The following is a 20,995-nucleotide window of genomic DNA, read 5'->3' as shown; positions in this document are numbered from 1 at the left end:
GCAGTATTATAATAGTTATATTCTTGTACATAGGAGCAGTATTATAGTAGTTATATTCTTGTACATAGGGGCAGTATTATAGTAGTTATATTCTTGTACATAGGAGCAGTATTATAGTAGTTATATTCTTGTACATAGGAGCAGTATTATAATAGTTATATTCTTGTACATAGGAGCAGTATTATAGTAGTTATATTCTTGTACATAGGAGCAGTATTATAATAGTTATATTCTTTTAAATGTTGCACAATATTATAGTAGATATATTTTTGTACATAGAGAGAAGTATAGTAATTATGAACAAAGGGAGCAGTTATATTCTTGTACATGGGGCAGTATTTTTGTAGTTATGTACTTGTATTTAGGGGCAGTATTATGGTAGTCCCATTCATACACATTTAAAGTACACATCTCATCTGTGGGCAACTGAGAAAGCTTTTCCTATGGCAAAAATACTTGTGCTTCATTCAATGCAAATAAATAAATATAAAGAAATAGAATGAAATTTAAAAAAGTAGGACAAGAGTCAGATTATCAGACTTATATTAATCCACGTCTTAAAATTCCTTTCTTGAAAAAACACCTGACATACAGAGAATTTTACATTCTCATGTTCTGAATTACATTAGAATTTTTATTAGTAAATTTACAGACGAGTAGATTGGCGCAGTTATACAGAATTACAAAGAAGATAAACAATGACTTGAGCTTATGGTTTTGTGTCCTTGGCTACAGCAACACATTTACATTCATTTGCTGCCATATAACGCATTTAAATAAATAGCTACCTTCATTTAGGAATGCACCCATGCAAAACGACGGGTCTCAGCAGTCTGATTTCACAGACTACCCTAATAAAACTCCAGAGATTTCTAACATGCAACACAATGCAGAGAAAAGGGACCGAATTACCCTATAATTGAGCGTATTTTAGCTCCAAAATGTTATTTTGCCCTTAATGGAAAGTGGATATGAAAATGTATGAGAGAAAGATACAGAGAAAAAAAATGGCCTAGGAGACAGACAGCAGATAGATAGATAGATAGATAGATAGATAGATAGATAGATAGATAGATAGATAGTCAAACAGATAGATAAGATGTGCATAAATTATCAAGATCATAGATAATTTAAAGAAAGATAGATAGATAGATAGATAGATAGATAGGAGATAGATAGATAGATAGATAGATAGATAGATAGATAGATAGATGGATAGATAGATAGATAGATAGATAGATAGATAGATAGATAGATAGATAGATAGATAGGTGGATGGATGGATGGATGGATGGATGGATGGATGGATGGATAGATAATGTATAGATAGATAGATAGATAGATAGATAGATAGATAGATAGATAGATAGATAGACAAAAGACTGACGGATAGATAAGGCATACATAGATGATAGATTAGATCCATAGATAATGTCTAAATAGATAGATAGGAGATAGATAGATAGATAGATAGATAGATAGATAGATAGATAACGGATAGATAGATAGATAGATAGATAGATAGATAGATCACGTATAGATAGATAGATAGATAGATAGATAGATAGATATGGATAGATAGATAGATAGATAGATAGATAGATAGATAGATAGAAAACGTATAGCTAGATAATAGATAGATGACGGATAGATAGATAGATAGATAGATAGATAGATAGATAGATAGAAAACGTATAGCTAGATAATAGATAGATGACGTATAGATAGATAGATAGATAGATAATAGATAGATAACGTATAGATAGATAGATAGATAGATAGATAGATAGATAGATAGATAATTAGATAAATATGATATCGAAAAATAGAGATAGTTGACTAAACATACAGATATGAGATAGACCAATAAACCCATCCCACTAAAGTGTTTCCTTACCTCTTTTTTCCTTCTCTTTGTCTTGGTCACTTTATTTTCCTTTGACTTTTTGGACTTTTTCCTTTTCTGAGTGGCAATCTGTTCTTCAGGAAAAAAGTCGTCTATGGCCTCCATACCCCGATCTTCTTCCTCTAAAAAGACAAAAGGCACAGACATTATGATATTTTTTCTCTATCAAGCAGAAAGATGTTTCGCGAGCACTAACACCGCACACACACGCACCCCTATTCCCGATTCCTAAAACTGAAGGGCTTTTGATGGACATTTATTTTCAACAGAAGGTCAAAACCATTACAGAAAAACAAACAAAATGCAAATGAGATTGATGTTCTTGTCCTTTTGTATTCGGAAGCCAGTTATTTCCGAACAATTTTTATGGAGAATTCTCAAAATTAGGCCCAACAAAAAGTGGTATATTTTTCCCATATTATTGCCACCCCTCTTCAACCAATATCCCAATTTTTTTTCCATTCGATTCCACCCATGGCTGTCTTAGGAGGCTAGTGACCTTCCAGAGAAGAATTCTGTCATCCAATCTCCAAATATTAGAAGGTAGATGAGTCACTGACTTAGGATGCTACCATTCTAACAACTTAACACATTTGCTGTACAAAGTGTAGCGGTGACTTAAAGGGGTTGTCCAGGATAAACTGAGAATTAACCCCTAAACAACCCCCGCCCAGCCTAACTTCTAATTTACTTCAATTAAAAAAATCTATAATTACCCATATCCCTGGAGTGTTCATGTCACCACCCCAGGGACACTTTCTGATAATCCGGTGACGTTCCGCTCCACTGCTTCCGAGACTGAATGTCACCATTACTCTTCAAACTCCCCTATCCCCATCAATATTTGCCAAGCCTTCCTTTGTACGGGAAACAGCTCCTCCCCTCTTACTGTCTTTTAGCAGTGGGCAGAATAGGTTAGCTAGGGTGATGGGAGGGGCTGGTAATGGGCAGGGTAGCTAGGTTTAGTGAGACAGGGAGGGTGGGAGGGTCTAGTAATGGGCGGGATCGCTAGGCTAGGGAGATGGGGAAGGGCTTTGTAACAGAGTTAGAGAGGAGGGGGCTGAGTGAGAGTGAACTAGTGTAGCAGCTACACAGGAATCTGCACAAAATCAAGTTACATCATGTAAACAAAGACAGAGGATGCCAGCAGCTGCCAGAGACATCCAGAAATCACCCCAATAACTGCTAAAGGTATATGGATGTACTTATCAACCCATTACTAGCACGAACAGACCTTTAAAAAAAAACAAACATTTTTTGCCCGGAAAATTCATTTAAGGTACTGTAGCGCTGTCACATCAAAGTCTATAGGGCAGTGCTGCAGTACCAAAACTCACAACTCCAAATTGTATGGTGAGTAAGCAGTGTGGCCACTGGCATATAAACATTACTGTACACAAACAGCAGATCTGTGAGGGTCTAGGCCAGGGGTCCTCAAACTTTTTAAACAGTGGGCCAGAAGTAGAGCAGGTCGCACAGACATCGGGAGCGGTGCCCTCCAATAGGTAAAGTGAAGTGCGCTCCATGGCCTGGCCCGAGCTCCCCAGGAGCTTCATTATAAATGCACGCCTGCCGGCATTGTCGGCGGGGCCAGACAGAAGTGCTTGGTGGGCCGCATGTGGCCCACGGGCCGCAGTTTGAGGGCCCCTGGTCTAGGCTGACAGACCCTAGCAGATCTTATAGTAATAACCTATCCTGAGGATAGGTCATCAATATTAGGAACTGGATAACCCCTTTAAACCAAGGCCCATCAGCAACTGTTTGCCGAGTTTGGTGTTGGTAGACGCTTGGTAGAGTCGTGCCCTTAGGCTGAGTTCACATGGGTTTTTTTGGGCCGGATTTTGCCATGGAATCTGCGTCAGAATCCGGCTCAAAAAAACTGCCTCCCATTTAAATCAATCCAGAGCTTAATCCAGAGCGGAGTGCCGCGACTGGATGCCGGTGCACTGCACTGGCATCCAGTCACGGCTATCCATTTTTTTGTGCAGAATCTGAGGCGGCCTCTGCGTCAAATTCCAGACCAAAAAACCCTGTCTGAACTCAGCCTTAACCTCATCAAACACCTTGGAGATAAACTGGAACATTAGAAGCGTGCCAGATCTATCACCCAATGTCAGTCTGACCTTACTGTTACTATTCTTATTATACTTCCTTAGCATGGTCTATATCAAGGTTGGGTCCGATCCTCAGGACCCCCACCAGTCAGAACAGTAATGGAGACCCTTCATTATTTACACAGACACTGCGACTCGTCTCTATAGGTGACTTTGTCTAGTACTGCAGCTCAGTCCCATCTACGTGAATCTCATTTAGATGTGACATTTGGAGGCTGATGTTTCATTTCTACTTCATTTCAATATCAAAATTAAAAGGGGTTTTGGCTTTTCCTATTGAGAAATATAGATGACCTTTTCTGGAAAATTTTTAAAAACCGTATATAGATTTGGGGATGAGCTGGAATAGATGCCAGCAGAATTATTCAAGATGAAGAAAGACGTTTTACAATCTCCGCAAGGACTCAAGGTCAGAGATTACAAACACAGCATCCTCTGTGACACTGGAACCATGCCTAATGCAATGCAGAACACGGGCCTCATATTAAAATATTAAACTGCATCTGTCACAAGTATTATATCCAGAAACTGAAAACTGTAAAATAAAATGTTAAGGAGCTCACATATGTATGGCACGCCCTTGCACCCAGGGAAAAAAAAACTGATCAGGCTTTTAAAGCTGACTGTACGCAAATGGATGGTCATCTGATTTTAGCATCCATTAAACTGACCCGCTAAATGGATCCTAAACAGTAAAGTAAACTGCACTGTCCATTTCAAGTAAACCCTTTAAGGGCTTTTCTGAAACTGAACGATTGATGACCAATCCTTAAATATCTGATCAGTGAGGATCCCGCTATCCTTGACCCCCACCGATCAGTTATTTGAAGAGACCATAGCATTCGGCTGAAAGTCGTCACCTCTTTACTGAATACCGAGGGGAGCAATGTACATTGTATAGGGACCATGCTTTGTATCCATCGGGACTGAACTGTAGCTGTATCATGTGACTGATGAACTTGACGTCATCATTATAGAGACGAGGCCGGAGTGCTCGGACCCTCACCAATCAGATATTGATGACCTCTTCTAAGAATAGGACATTAATAGTTCAGTCCTAGAAAACCCCTAATATTATCACTTGGTCATCTACTAGGACCACCACTGACCAGTAGTTGTTGACTGTTTAGCTGAAACATTTTAGTGTCTGCAAGATCAGACTCGGTCCACCAACGTAGCAAAGGTTCCTCTTGTAGGTTCAGGCTCTATCACAATAATGAGCTATTACGATCTGACAGAAGACACCCCAATTTGGAGATAACTTTAGAGTCAATCACTTCCCATTTGTTATTGAACGACCTTATTGATAATATTCCTGTGTGTACAATTTTTAGATTGTTTAGTGACATTTACCAGACTGACTCCCACACTGGTCCCTTATGGACAACTGATCACCTAAAGGCTCCACCTATGGCCTCTGGCTACTCTCTTCAATCTCTGTACCAGCAGGCGTGTGGAGGTGAAGTAGGATATGGAGTCAGGGCCAGTTTTGGACTGGAGTCATAAAAAAGTTATTGATGGTCTCCGGCTTCAAACTAAAATTACTTTCTGCGATCCTACATAACTATTGACATCATTTAATAATTAATTAGGTTCACAGTTTATTGCATATTTACTTTACATAAAGTCAATCAGTAGATTTTCTGTGAATTAGTGGAGTTTTACCGAGTCTGTCTGACCACGGCGGGTTTCAGACGTTTATGTAGAAGATTGAACAGAAGTCAGCTGTGAGAAAATAGAGGAATTGGTTCTTTGGCCTCCCGACTCCCCAGCCCTGTGGTAACGTCTCTCCCTGTTTGGGTCTCTGCGCCACCCTCTGCTCGCATGTTGCGGTGCAGGAAGCATGTTCAGTTTGATTCTTTGCTCAGAGTTTTTTGTTGCTCTGTCTGTACACTGCTCTATTTCCTCTCCTCTGTAACTGAATTTTCATCACACCCATCTCCTGCACCTTGTTTCCCTCCGTTCATCAAATAGTTAATCTTAGCTTTGTCTGTGTGATTGACAGCCTGTCTACCAATCAAGTCTGGAGCAGGTCCTGGACTTCCTATATAAAGGTCTTCAGCCCACGTAGGTTTGCTGGCTATTGTGATTCTGTCCTGAGACGTAGTCCGTGCTAGGCTCCTTTTTCTGCTATTATTGTATTCTGACTTTTGACCTCTGCTACCCTTTGACTATTCTCTGGGATTTTGATTCTGTACTACATTGCTTGATTGTTACCGATCCTTGGATTGGTGACTCTGCTTCTGTATTGTTTGTCTTGTTCTGTGTATACTTATTCAGTGCAGGGATTGACACCCAGTTGCTCCTGTCTTTAGGACAGTTGTGGCAATTAGATAGGGACAGGGGCTGGGTCAAATTTAGGGCTCACTGAGTCTGTCTTTCCCTTCTTCCATTGCTCCAGCAACAGCCTCACGCTTGTGTACTAGACAGTGAATGAAGCTTGGATTGAGTCATTGGCTGCATGTAATCCAAAAGTCACATGGATAGGTAGACCACCATAGATATAGCATTCTGGTATTTATTTAGATATCTGGTAGTCCACAACCAACATTGGAAGGTTGACCACCACAGATATAGAGTCCTGGTATTTATATAGTTAACTAGTAGCCCATGACCTACATTGGGATGCTGACCATCACAGATATAGCGTTCTGGTACTTATATAGATATCTGGTAGCTTATGACCTAGATTGAGAGGTTGACCACCACAGATATAGCATTTTCCACCTCACCTCTGAAGGTCTTGAGTTGGCAAATATCATCTTCCCCAGTTGTAACACCTGCAGTTTATAAGTAGACGTATCAGTATACCCGCCATGTGCTAGGCCAAATACTCATTTACTTCATTCAACCAGTCTGAGTTTGCTTTAGGTCTCGTACCATAGTGATTGGTCACATGAGATATATTATTCTATGTTTCAGCTATTGCCAGCCAGTGTATATATATTTAATTATACAGCGTTTTCTTCCCTTCAGCGGCTGTTTGTGTAGTTTAAGACAAGCTTTTGGCTGACAAACTCCAACTACAATGACAAAGATTATGCCAAGTGGAGCTGTTCCTTCCTTGTGCTTCATTAAGTCATTGCGAGAGTGCCAAGAGGTAAAACAAAATTGGCCTGTGAACCCTGCGGAGGCTGGTGCTAAGTGGAGTAGACAGAAAATGAGGTAGATATGTCAAACCCTAAAAGTAACATACAGATAGGAATGTGGGTAAATACAAATTTGCACCTTTTCAGGAGCTTCTTGACACTACCACACCCATAAAGGGGTTATCCAGGAATTACAGTTATTGGGCAGGAGGCCAGGGAACGTGAAACGTAATAGAAAAAAATCATAGCGAGTGTCCACAGGAAACGAATCTGTGCCAAGATGGGTTCCTTTTCCGAGACTATTGAGACAGTGAGGACTTGTGCCAGCACAAGCACCAATGCGCACTGGACCGGACAATGGTGGGGAACCACGGAGTTCCGCAGACAGATGAGTCTGACTTTTTTCCATATATAACCTTTGCCAGCCTCCTACCTAGTACCGCAATTCCCAGACAACCCCTTTAAGCAGGGCCACAGCTACAGAGGGTGCCGAGGTAGAAGTCAATACCGGGCCCAGAAGGCTGCGGAGTCCCAAAGGCCTCATCACAGCATAATAAGACCTGTTCACACGGGGCAAGAGGGGGCGGATTTTTGGCGCAGAACCCACGTCATAATCCGCCACACACAGAAAGAAGAAGCGAGCTGCCCTCTCTTCAGGCGGATTCCGCAGACCAGAGTGCCGTGACTGTCAGAAGTCGCGGCAGGCGGATTTTGGCCATAATCTGACGCGGCTTCCCATGTCAGAATCAGGAACAAAGTCCGACATCCACGCCTTGTGTCAATGGGGCCTTATACACCAGACTCCAGCATCACATGGACCACTGCACCACCACGAAGTTTACATCCCCAGTGAAGTGGGTGTCAGATGTGTCTAGAAGCTTTAATACATTTAAAGGAATTGACCAATATTAGAAAATAATGGCTGCTTTATTCCAAACACAACACCACCCCTATAAAGGGGTAGTGCCTGGTACTGCACCTCAAACCAAACACGGCAGTGGACAGGCATGGCGGTGTTTTTGGAAGAAAGCAGCCATATTTTTATCATCTTGGAAATTTGCCTCAGCCAGTTTGGACCAAGCTGAATTTCTATATTAATGGAACTTAGAAAGTTTCTTCTAATAGTCAGACTGGTTCTTGAAGTGTTCGGACCAGCCCCAGACCCACAGCAATTTGCCGGGTCCTGCATTAGAAACATGATGACACTACTATAAATTCCCCACACAGCTTAGGCTTGAGCGGTCTTAAATTGGAGAAGTCTTATTTGTCTCTTAGTATTAAGAAATTATAGCAATCAAAAAATGGTCGCCGCGCGGTGTAATTTCCTTGACATTAGCAAAGAAAAGAATATCTATCTCCATTTCTGTGGAACGTCTGCACTTCTGCAATCAAGCCGAGGTATTTGTGAAGTACTCTAAAAACTTCTACCCGCCCTTCACAAGGAAATAATCGGCACATCTCATCATCCTGAGCTATCGAGGTTCACCCAAGTCATTCTGGGGCTTTAAAAAGCTGTACCATTACATGTAATCACAGGCATGTGTCGGCCTCCATCACGCCCTCTACTGGTAGGATATGATATGACAAGTAGTAATTGAATTCCCAATATAATGAAGGCCTATTTTACTTGCATGGGGTAGTATAAAGTATATCTAATACTAAAATATGTTATCATTTACGCAGAGACCACCTTGTTTCCTCTCAATTGCTGCAAAGTACATTGTGGGGGTGCATTCAAATTCGCACAAGACCAAAGCTGGCCATCATGGTAGACTTTTGTTGGCCGAAATGGCCAACAATTGGTTATAAAAATATTGTGATGACCATTCCTTACGTCCTTGCAGTTCTATCCTACGAAGGTAGGTATGATCTATGGTGCACTGTACGTAAAACGACCGCAATAACACTAAAGCCCCCTGAGGTAAATACTAAGCGTCAATGTAATTATTTTACTATAGTAATTTTGTGTAATTTTCCTCTTCTGTCATATCATTACCTTTGTGGGTTTTTTTCCCTATCTATTGTGCAGTTGCCGCCTTATGACACTTGCCCGCCCTGTATATTAATTAGGGATGTCTCCTCATTTCAGTCTAGACTATTTTGCAGATCATTCATCATTCAGCCGGAGTCTATGACATCTGCATCGTGCATGTTGGTACTGTCAGAACAATAAAGGTCATTTACAAACCACGAAAAATGAAGCTCCAGACCAGAGGTGCAGCGTGAAGATCTTAGCCCTCAATGGAAAATCTATATTAGAAGATTATCAAAATTTTACTGCAGATAGATACAGTGAAGTCTATAAATAGTGAAGACTTCTTTATTTAAAGGGAATGTCCACCTTTCAATAATCTCATTTTTAAGTCCCAAATTCGGCGCATACTGATCTCATATATCTTATATCTATTATGTATATATCTATATATATATATATGTCTGTTTCTCTTGTGTCTCCAGCTGCACCGCCATACGCGTTGTCAGGTTATATCTGTGATAATGCAAGTTAAATGCCAAAGATCAGGTAACATATATGTATGTCGCATGGTCTGTAACGGGGTAACTGAGTGTTAAAATATGGGAACCCTGGAGGGGCATCCAAATACTGCATAGATGCAAGAAAACCTCTGCAATGCAAGGCAATCTCTTTGGGCATGTTCACATGGACAAATTTGGTCAGGCAGAAAAAAAATCTACTTCAGGAATTTGAAGCAGATTTTGAACAATCCAAAGTCCATTCATTTCAGAGCGAGTTTCCGGCCTGAAGGACAGACAGTAGCTAGCTGAAGAAAAGCCGAAAATATCTGTCTCTCTGAACTGAATTTTAGAAGAATTTGAGGCCACCTCGAAATCATCTCCAGATTTCTAAGTGTGACCTTACCCTTAGGCCTGAGTTTCACACAAATGTGTCCTGAATGACTTGTCAGCCATGGCTGGTTGGTAAAGGTTCTCGTCTTGGATGGCAATGCCATTAGGTAATATGGACCAGTCTCTGTCATGTCTATCTGGGCTCCCATCAATATGAGACCAGAGGACCGGACAAGGACTTAAACAATCCAACAAGACAGATCGGTTGGCATCTGTCATGTTCATTCAAGTCACAAAAAGATGATGGTAAAAAAAAAAAAAAATCCTAAATCCGCCCTATAGAACTGAATAGGGGAATCCATGTAATATCCCCTAAACAATATATGGAAAGAAGACGCCCCTTTATTGATATTTTATTAGGAAATGTGCATCAGGCTCCGTTACAGGCACTAGTCACATATAGGCCAAATTACATTCAGAAGACTATACGAGACAGTAAATAGTATATAATGTAGATCTGCTTTACTATTGTATCATATAGATCTCCCTTTAAAGAAGTCATCCAAGATAGACAACATGGAGACTTTCTTCTAAAAACAATTCCACACTTGTCCAATGGTTGTGTCTGATATTGTAGCTCAGCTTTACTGAAGTAAATAGGGCTGAGCTGCAGTACCGCACACAACCTTTGGCCAGATAGAGTGCTGTTTTGTAAGACAGCCATTATTTTACAATCCTAGACAACCTTATTAAACTTAAAGGGAAGGTTAATCCCTACTCTTTAATCCCTAATCATTGTGGTCCATTTTTGCATGGTGGGTACCACCGAAATCCACTGCGTGATCTTAGCCTTACAGTACTGTCTGGTACTATCATTTAGGACTAATATCAGGATCAATCCAGCTGTGGTCACATGGGAGAATGGAAATGACAATACAGTTCCGACACAAAAATATTATTGTCCCCTATCTGGGACCTATGAGTGGGAGCCAACTACATAAATAATAGAGCAATACAACACCCAAGGAGCTGTCACCCTGACCTGCCAGATCCTGAATGGCAATACCTCTGCGCTATAATATAGTTATACAATCCCGGACCTCATACCTATGCTCAATTCCGAAAACTGGGTGAAAGCCATCTTGTGAGTTGGTGGCCACAGTAGTTGTCACCCAGCTTTCCCAGAAACTGAATAACTCTGAAACATATTGACTAAACTAAGGCTATTTTCACATTGGCATTGGAGTCCTGTATGCGGCGACATGACAGAGAAAGTAGCAGATACCCGAGGGACCTCACTGACTATAACCTTGGTGTCCATCATCAGCTCCCTCTATACAGTTCAGTCTGTTCCAATAACAGTAAAAGAATGGACTACAGTAACACTAGTGTGAACACATCCTTATAGTAAAATCATATTCGTTGTGACCAAACAGAGCTCATTTTTCCAGAGTAGTTTGGGTAATGCCGGCTGCGCGGTTACGGTCAGCTTTTATATGTTGAATAGGTGGATTCCTCATACTGAATCCGATGCTTTTTTGTCATTGGAATCTGTATGGCAAACTGTAGAATCTGCCTCCTATTGTTCTCAATGGGACTGTTCATACAACACAGAATTTTCTGTCGTTTTCGGCATAGTCTCCACACACAAACCAGTCCCATTCAGTAACATGGAAATCGGGGGCGCAAATTACAAATAAAAAAGATTTTTACGCTCAATTTCTTATGAATTCGCCAAAAGAACGAGCTCTGGATATGTTCACATAGAATTTTTTACCTTGATTTTTGGCACATTTTCTACGTCAAAATCCCATTGAATAAAACATTTGGCGTGGTCTCCCAATGTAGTTCTTACAGAGAGAATTAAATTGCCTGCAGCATATCCTTTCTTGCTGAAAACCCACAGCAACTCAAACTCCTAGACAGATACCCGAGGCTCAGTGGTGGATCGCTGATGCCATTCTACATACATATCAGATATTTCCAACACGTTTCAGTTCACGTGTACGTACCCTTACTCAGTTCTGAAAATTTCTGCTATGTTATGGGTTTGTGCACATCCTGCCGATGTGTATTGTTCATGATACGCAACCCTTCTCATTTTGGGGTCATGCGCTGCCTGATCCGTTTTTCACGTCCGTGCAACGAAAACAACTTTTTTCATTTCATATACTTTCCCATGTCTCTTGGTCCATGAAAGACTGATCCATAAACTACAATGGACCACAATAGAAGATGCTCCCGCATGCGCCCATTAAAATCAATGGCTGCGCATGTAGTCTTTGATTTACATGGACATCACATGTCCGCAGAATGCAGACGTGTGAATAAGCCCTAACTTTTTAAAAGGAAAGGACGACCATGTGACTATTTTATTTGCTGCTAGTTTTGCAGTTTATAGAGGGAAACCCTAATACTCACTTGTGTTTAGACTCTTTAGATACACATCAACTGGAAACCATTCAGGAGCAGAGAAAAGCTGAGTACCTACCACTTGGTTTGTCACAACTGAGGCCATAGCGGCGGTCACCCAGCTTTCCTAAGAATATCAGCCACACATTTTAAGCTGAAATGGTCCATGTAAGTCAGCCAGCTTTCCCAGAAACATCCAAGAAGCAATTAAATAAGGAACAATGTGACAGAAGAAGAGGTCTCAATGACTTTAACAACTTGCACAAATATCAGCCAGACATTACGTGACCACAAACATCCTCCCACCTCACAGTATTGTGACGTCACAATAGAATTTCAATGCCATACCTATAACACATAGGGAGAGGGGAGAGGCCAATTACACAGAGTTCCCCAATGAGGGGGAAAGTGGAGACCTACACTTTGTATACGGTTTTCTCGCCATCCGTTCCCTTACACTATCCAGCTAGATAACAAATCATCAGCACTTAATGCAATCAAACGCCTAATAACCTCAGCATAAAACTTTAACCCTTCACTGTCAAACTTAAAGGGCCACCATCCTATTTTATCCCATGCAGTCCAAACCTATCCCGGCTTTCCTCAATTCCTTCCTGGCCACTTGATCTTAGTCTACATTTTTTTTTAGCTACGCACATGGAGGGGAAACACAGGCGGGGATATACCGAGGAAGGCAGCCCACTATTTATAATACCATGGTAGATCAGATTGACTCTTCTATTATATACAGTATGAGAAAGCAAATGGATAGCAAATGAGGCGTAGAAGATTTATTCCTACTGGATGTATGGGATGAGAGCGAATAAAGGGAGGACGCAATAAGTGATGCAGCACATTGCACGATGACATTTAATATTGTGACACCAGATGTGTACAGGACCCAAGATGTCGCAGATCACCACGGCTTAACAATGCATTGATGATGATGATGATGCATGCTTGCAAATCACCACAACACAGCATATAACCTGATGTACTCCATCAGCAGCAATAGGCACACATGGGTCTGAGGGTGACAGACTGCACCAGTGCCAATGACAAGGATGCACTTATGCATACTGTAACACAAAGCACACCCCAGCCATTTTGCTCAATCTGTTGATATATGTCCATTGACACAAAGAGATGCCAGTATAGGGCAGAGCTTTCCAGTGCCAGAAGCCCCCCGGTGAGCAGTCCCCCGGGGTGCACAGCCTCAGCAGCCATTCTCTCATTATTTTTCCTTGGCGCCCTTCTGCACGGGATTTTCCCTTCGCGCAAAACTTTAAACTACAGAACAATCAGTAAAGTGTGCGGCATTGCGCGCCCTCCCTCCTGCTTTGTAGCCGGCCGTTGCCACCCACCGCCCGCAGCCTGCACCTTGTCCAGTGCCCGGCTCCCCGCATGCATCACCCAGTGCAATGTAACGCGGGCATTACCTGACATGTCTTCATTTTCCATCTCCTCCATCGGATCCTCTTCATTCCCCAGTGGCCCTCTCATGGCCCCCTCCCCCTGATTGACTGCAGTTTATTTTGCAATCGTGCTCCTTTTTTCTTCGCACCCCGGCTTATTAACCCATGGGCTGCCAGGTGGTGGGGGGGGCTGGCAGGCAGGCACTCGGCAGGCTGGGCGCGAGGGGTGAGGTTTTTTAGGAAAGATGGCTGCTTATTTCTTTTATTTAAGGAAATAATATCCCCCCTTCTCTCTCTCCCTCTGCCTGAAAATAAAAGAGAGAGAGAGAGAAAGAGACAAAAATGGAATACACATGCCCAGATTGTGACGTCCAGTCTGGTTGCTCAGGCAACCACATCCCATAATTTTGGCACAACTAGTTAGTAGTGATGCCAGAGGTGACCAAGTTCAGGACTAGTTAGCGGCGCAGGAGCCGGGCGCAGCCACTGAGAATAGATGCGATGGGGACAATAGATGGATTATTAGCTGAGGTAAATGCATGAAGGGCACCGGCGTATACAGGAGGCAGTGCCAGCTCCATGTCACCTCCATGTCACCCAGGAGCTCAGTGACAGCCACAATCATACAACTACTCCCCCTGCATGTCCTGCACAGGGGATGGCCAGAAACTGACCCAAAACTTCTGCTCCACTCAGAACTACACATGGTATATACAACTGGGCACCCTGTGCTAGTATACATACTATATACTAATACACATGGTATATACAACTACACTATACTAGTATACATACTATATACAACTACACATGTTATATACAACTAGACACACACTATACTAGTACACAAGCAATATACAACTAGAAACACACTATACTAGTATACATACTATATACTACTACACAAGCTATATACAACTAGACACACACTATACTAGTATACATGCTATATACTACTACACAAGCTATATACAACTAGACACACACTATACTAGTATACATGCTATATACAACAACACACACTATACTAGTATACCTACTATATACAACTACACACTATACTAGTACACCTACTATATACAGTCCTATGAAAAAGTTTGGGCACCCCTATTAATCTTAATCATTTTTAGTTCTAAATATTTTGGTGTTTGCAACAGCCATTTCAGTTTGATATATCTAATAACTGATGGACACAGTAATATTTCAGGATTGAAATGAGGTTTATTGTACTAACAGAAAATGTGCAATATGCATTAAACCAAAATTTGACTAGTGCAAAAGTATGGGCACCTCAACAGAAAAGTGACATTAATATTTAGTACATCCTCCTTTTGCAAAGATAACAGCCTCTAGTCGCTTCCTGTAGCTTTTAATCAGTTCCTGGATCCTGGATAAAGGTATTTTGGACAAACAATTCAAGTTCAGTTAAGTTAGATGGTCGCCGAGCATGGACAGCCCGCTTCAAATCATCCCACAGATGTTCAATGATATTCAGGTCTGGGGACTGGGATGGCCATTCCAGAACATTGTAATTGTTCCTCTGCATGAATGCCTGAGTCGATTTGGAGCGGTGTTTTGGATCATTGTCTTGCTGAAATATCCATCCCCGGCGTAACTTCAACTTCGTCACTGATTCTTGAACATTATTCTCAAGAATCTGCTGATACTGAGTGGAATCCATGCGACCCTCAACTTTAACAAGATTCCCGGTGCCGGCATTGGCCACACAGCCCCAAAGCATGATGGAACCTCCACCAAATTTTACAGTGGGTAGCAAGTGTTTTTCTTGGAATGCTTTTTTTTGGACACCATGCATAACACATTTTTGTATGACCAAACAACTCAATCTTTGTTTCATCAGGCCATAGGACCTTCTTCCAAAATGAAGCTGGCTTATCCAAATGTGCTTTTTCATACCTCAGGCAACTCTGTTTGTGGCGTGCTTGCAGAAACGGCTTCTTTCTCATCACTCTCACATACAGCTTCTCCTTGTGCAAAGTGCGCTGTATTGTTGACCGATGCACAGTGACACCATCTGCAGCAAGATGATGCTGCAGCTCTTTGGAGGTGGTCTGTGGATTGTCCTTGACTGTTCTCACCATTCTTCTTCTCTGCCTTTCTGATATTTTTCTTGGCCTGCCACTTCTGGGCTTAACAAGAACTGTCCCTGTGCTCTTCCATTTCCTTACTATGTTCCTCATAGTGGAAACTGACAGGTTAAATCTCTGAGACAACTTTTTGTATCCTTCCCCTGAACAACTATGTTGAACAATCTTTGTTTTCAGATCATTTGAGAGCGGGCTGTCCATGCTCGGTGACCATCAAACTTAACTGAACTTGAATTGTTTTGTAAAGAGGAATGGTCCAAAATACCTTCATCCAGGATCCAGGAACTGATTAAAAGCTACAGGAAGCGACTAGAGGCTGTTATCTTTGCAAAAGGAGGATCTACTAAATATTAATGTCACTTTTCTGTTGAGGTGCCCATACTTTTGCACTGGTCAAATTTTGGTTTGATGCATATTGCACATTTTCTGTTAGTACAATAAACCTCATTTCAATCCTGAAATATTCCTGTGTCCATCAGTTATTAGATATATCAAACTGAAATGGCTGCTGCAAATACCAAAATATTTAGAACTAAAAATTATTACAATTAATAGGGGTGCCCAAACTTTTTCATAGGACTGTATAAGCACACACTATACTAGTATACATACTATATACAACTAAACACACTATACTAGTACACCTACTATATATAAGCACACACTATACTAGTATACATACTATATACAACTAAACACACTATACTAGTACACCTACTATATATAACTATACTAGTATACATACTATATACAACTACACACTATACTAGTACACCTACTATATGTAATAACCACACACTATACTAGTATACATACTATATACAACTACACATAATTTACTAGTACACCTACTATATATAACTACACACAATATAATAGTATACATACTATATATAACCGCACACTATACTAATACACCTACTATGTACAAATACAAACTATATTAGTACACCTACTATATACAACTAGACACACTATACTAGTACACCTATTATATACAACTACATACACTATACAAGCACACCTATATACAACTATACACAGCTACACCCACTATACAACTACACAAACTATACAAGTACACCTATATACAACCACACTCTATACAAGTACACCTACTATACAGTATACAACTACATACACTGTAAAAGCACACCAGCTATATACAACCACACACACTTTAAAAACACACCTACTATGTACAACCAGACACACTATCCACAGTTATATCACACCACGAAGACAATGCATATAGTGGTACAGGATAATGTACAAAGTGATGTAATAATAGTGGATACTCTGCAAGGTAATGTCACAGAACAGGGATTATTATTATTGTTGTTTATTTATATAGCACCTGTAATTCCATGGTGCTGTATACTATTATATTAATTCCATGGTACTGTACATTATAATATTAATTCCATGGTGCTGTACATTAGTATAGTAATTCCATGGTACTGTACATTATTATATTAATTCCATGGTACTGTACATTATTACATTAATTCCATGCTGATGTACATTATAATATTAATTCCATGGTGCTGTATACTATTATATTAATTCCATGGTGTTTTACATTTGGGAGTTACATACAGTACACAAAATATACAAACAAATATAATACTAACAATGACCGACTGGCACAGTGGGGTAGAGGGCCCTGCCCGCGAGGGCTTACAGTCTTTGAGGGATAATGCACACAGTGATGTCACAGTATATTGATAATGCATACAGTAATATTACAATACAAGAATAATGCACACAGTCATAATACAATACAGGAATAATCCACACAGTAATGTAACAATAGTGGGATAATGTACACAGTCATATTACAGTACAGAGATAATGCACACAATGCTGTCACAGTCTAGGGATAATGTACAGTAATGTCACACTACAGAGATAATGTACACAGTCATATTACAGTACGGAGATGATGTACATAGTAATATTACAGTACATGGATAATGCACAAAGTGATGTCATAATACAGGAATATAAGGAAACAGTGATGTCACAGTACAGAAATAATGCACACAGCTTTGTCACAGTAGTGGGATAATGTACTTAGTGATACCACAGTACAGGGATAATAAACACAGTGATGTCACAGTACAGGGATAATATACACAGTGATGTCACAGTACAGGGATAATATACACAGTGATGTCACAGTACAGGGATAATATAAAAAGTGCTGCCACAATACAGGGATAATATACACAGTGATGTCACAGTAGAGGGATAATATACAAAGTGATGTCACAATACAGGGATAATAAACAGTGATGTCACAGTACAGGGACAATAAACACAGTGATGTCACAGTACAGGGATAATACACTCAGTGATGTCACAGTACAGGGATAATACACACAGTGATGTCACAGTACAGGGATAATACACACAGTGATGTCACAGTACAGGGATAATACACACAGTGATGTCACAGTACAGGGATAATACACACAGTGATGTCACAGTACAGGGATAATGTACTGTACACAGTGATACCACAGAACAAATACAAAAGTACCGAGCAAAGATGTACTGCCGCTTTCTATGGTAGCAAAAAGTAGTTGGCAGCCTGGAGACTTGTAACACTGGAGATTACAGCAGAAGTAGGACCATCCGACACCCCCTCGGGGAGAAGCAAATCAGGAAATGAAGATGAGAAGGATACTGCGCCACTCCCAGAATGTTGAATTTATATGCACTTTATTGAGGTTTCTTATACACGACGCTACAGGGACAGTGTTTCGGGGACTACCCCTTTTTCAAGTGTACGACGAATATACACATCAGTTTTTTCGGTCCTCTTCTAACTAGCAGGTCCAGGTTGAAAAAAATGGGTTTGCCTTCCAGACACGTTTGGTTCCTCCAGTTTGCAGCAATGTCACCAACATATATACAAACAGAAATGTCGGGCTCTAGATGAGTGGTTGGAGACAGCGATGACGTCACAGGTCCAGCAGTTAAAATGTCAAAAAAAACTTCATTTTTTTTTTAAAAAGTAACAGTATGATGGCATCCAAGGTCAATAGTAACTAGTAAGATCCACAGCCAAAAAAATAGAAAACAAAATACCTGCCCATCCAGGTACTATACAGAGACTCTGGGAGTGGCGCAGTATCCTTCTCATCCACTGGTCTTCATTTCCTAATGTACACAGTGATGTCACAGTACAAGGATGGTATACACAGTGATGTCATAGTATAGGGATAATACAAACAGTGATGTCACAGTACAGGGATAATACACACAGTGATGTCACAGTACAGGGATAATACACACAGTGATGTCACAGTACAGGGATAATACACACAGTGATGTCACAGTACAGGGATAATACACACAGTGGTGTCACAGTACAGGGATAATGCACAGTGGTGTCACAGTACAGGGATAATACACACAGTGATGTCACAGTACAGGGATAATACACACAGTGATGTCACAGCACAGGGATAATACACACAGTGATGTCACAGTACAGGGATAATACACACAGTGGTGTCACAGTACAGGGATAATGCACAGTGGTGTCACAGTACAGGGATAATACACACAGTGATGTCACAGTACAGGGATAATGCACACAGTGATGTCACAGTACAGGTATAGTATACACAGTGATGTCATAGTATAGGGATAATACACACAGTGATGTCACAATACTGTGCAGGAATATTGGACAAAGTATTGTCACAGTACATGGATAATAGACACAGTAATGTCACAGAATAGAGACAATATACACAATCATATTACAGTACAGGGAAAATGTACAGAGTTATATTACAGTACAGGGGTAATTCATACAGTGGTGTCACAATACACAGATAATAAACAGTGATGTCATAGTAAATGGGATAATGCATACAGTAATATTGTAATACAGGAATAATTCGCACAGTGATTAACCCTTCCAGCACTGAGCCAATTTTCATTTTTGCATTTCCTTTTTTCCCCTCCACATAATGTCACATAATGGCTTATTGTTTGTGAAACAAAGTGTATATTGTAATTGCTCCATTCAATACCCTGTGCAATGTACTGGGAAGCCTGAAAACAAATCTGAATCAGGTGAAATTGGAAAAAAATGCATTCATGCCAATTTCTTATGGGTTTAATTTTTACGGTATTCACTATGTGGTAAAAATGACATATTACCTGTATTCTGTAAGGTCAGTACGATAACGGCGATTACAAATTTATATAATATTTTTAATGTTTTGATACCTTTTAAAAATTCTAAACTTTGCCATATTGTGACATCTGTAACTTTTTCATATTTCCAGGTATGGATCTGGGTGAGACGTCTTTTTATGCGGGACACGATGTAGTTTTTATTGATACCGTGTAGGAGACGGTCTGACGGTTTGATCACTTTTTATGCAATTGTTTTAGGAGGCAAAGTTTTGACTATGTTGATTTTGTTCACCTTATGGGATAAATATTTTTATATTTTAATATTTTGGGAATTTTTGAGCACGGAGATATGTGTATTATTGTTTATTTTTATATGTGATCTAGGGAAAGGGGGATTTGAATTTTTGTATTTTTTGTGGGGGGGGTTTTTACTTAAAAAAAAAAATAAAATCTTTTACTTTCAGATCCCCTAGGGACCTTGAACCCTTGGAGGTCTGGTCGGTCGCTCATACTATACACTGCAATACTAATGAATTGCAATGTATAGTAAAATTCATTGAATTCTATAGGTTTTCAGCTGTCCTGGCAACCAATCACCACCCTCCGTTGACTTTCCAGAGGGCAGTGATCAGTGATAGATGGCGACATATGTGCACATTAAATGCCAGCAGTCGCGTTTAATTGTGGCATCTAGAGTGTTAAAGCTGTGATCATTGTTGGCACCGATCAAGGCAGTTAATGGCGGGTGCTGGCTGTATGAGGCTGAGTTCACGCGGGGTATTTTGGTCAGGATTTTGAGGCCATATTCGCCTCAAAATCTTGACCAAAAAATGGCTCCCATTGAAATTTAAAAAAAAAGAAGCGAGATGCTCATTCTTTAGGCCGATTCGCCTAGCCAATCCGCCTGAAGACACTCCCTCCTCCCGATTAGGCCCATTCATTGGGCCTAAACTGGAGCGGAGTGCCATGACTGGATGCTGGTGCA

The 20,995-nt window shown here is 40.6% G+C and overlaps 2 protein-coding genes across 12 annotated transcripts in view; both read right to left on the bottom strand.

Annotated features, from left to right (window-relative positions):
• CHD5 (chromodomain helicase DNA binding protein 5) overlaps positions 1-14,063 on the bottom strand; it is a 133,781-nt gene extending 119,718 nt beyond the window's left edge. For all 11 annotated transcript variants that reach the window (XM_075279768.1, XM_075279777.1, XM_075279778.1 and 8 more), the window contains exons 1-2: positions 13,766-14,063; positions 1,898-2,028 (exon numbers count right to left, since the gene is read on the bottom strand). In XM_075279768.1, the coding sequence (XP_075135869.1) occupies positions 1,898-2,028; positions 13,766-13,829 (195 nt within the window). In that variant the 5' untranslated portion in view covers positions 13,830-14,063. The remainder of the gene's footprint in view (positions 1-1,897; positions 2,029-13,765) is intronic.
• Positions 10,650-20,995, bottom strand: part of ICMT (isoprenylcysteine carboxyl methyltransferase) — a 122,958-nt gene continuing 112,612 nt past the window's right edge. The window contains exon 6 of the transcript XR_012716989.1: positions 10,650-10,668. The gene's annotated coding sequence lies outside the window, so the exon portion shown is untranslated. The remainder of the gene's footprint in view (positions 10,669-20,995) is intronic.

The sequence above is a fragment of the Leptodactylus fuscus genome, chromosome 6 (genome assembly GCF_031893055.1).
Source record: "Leptodactylus fuscus isolate aLepFus1 chromosome 6, aLepFus1.hap2, whole genome shotgun sequence".
In the NCBI taxonomy this organism is placed as follows: Eukaryota; Metazoa; Chordata; class Amphibia; order Anura; family Leptodactylidae; genus Leptodactylus; species Leptodactylus fuscus.
Note: the sequence above shows the minus strand (reverse complement) of the source record. Positions and strands in the feature narration are given on the sequence as shown.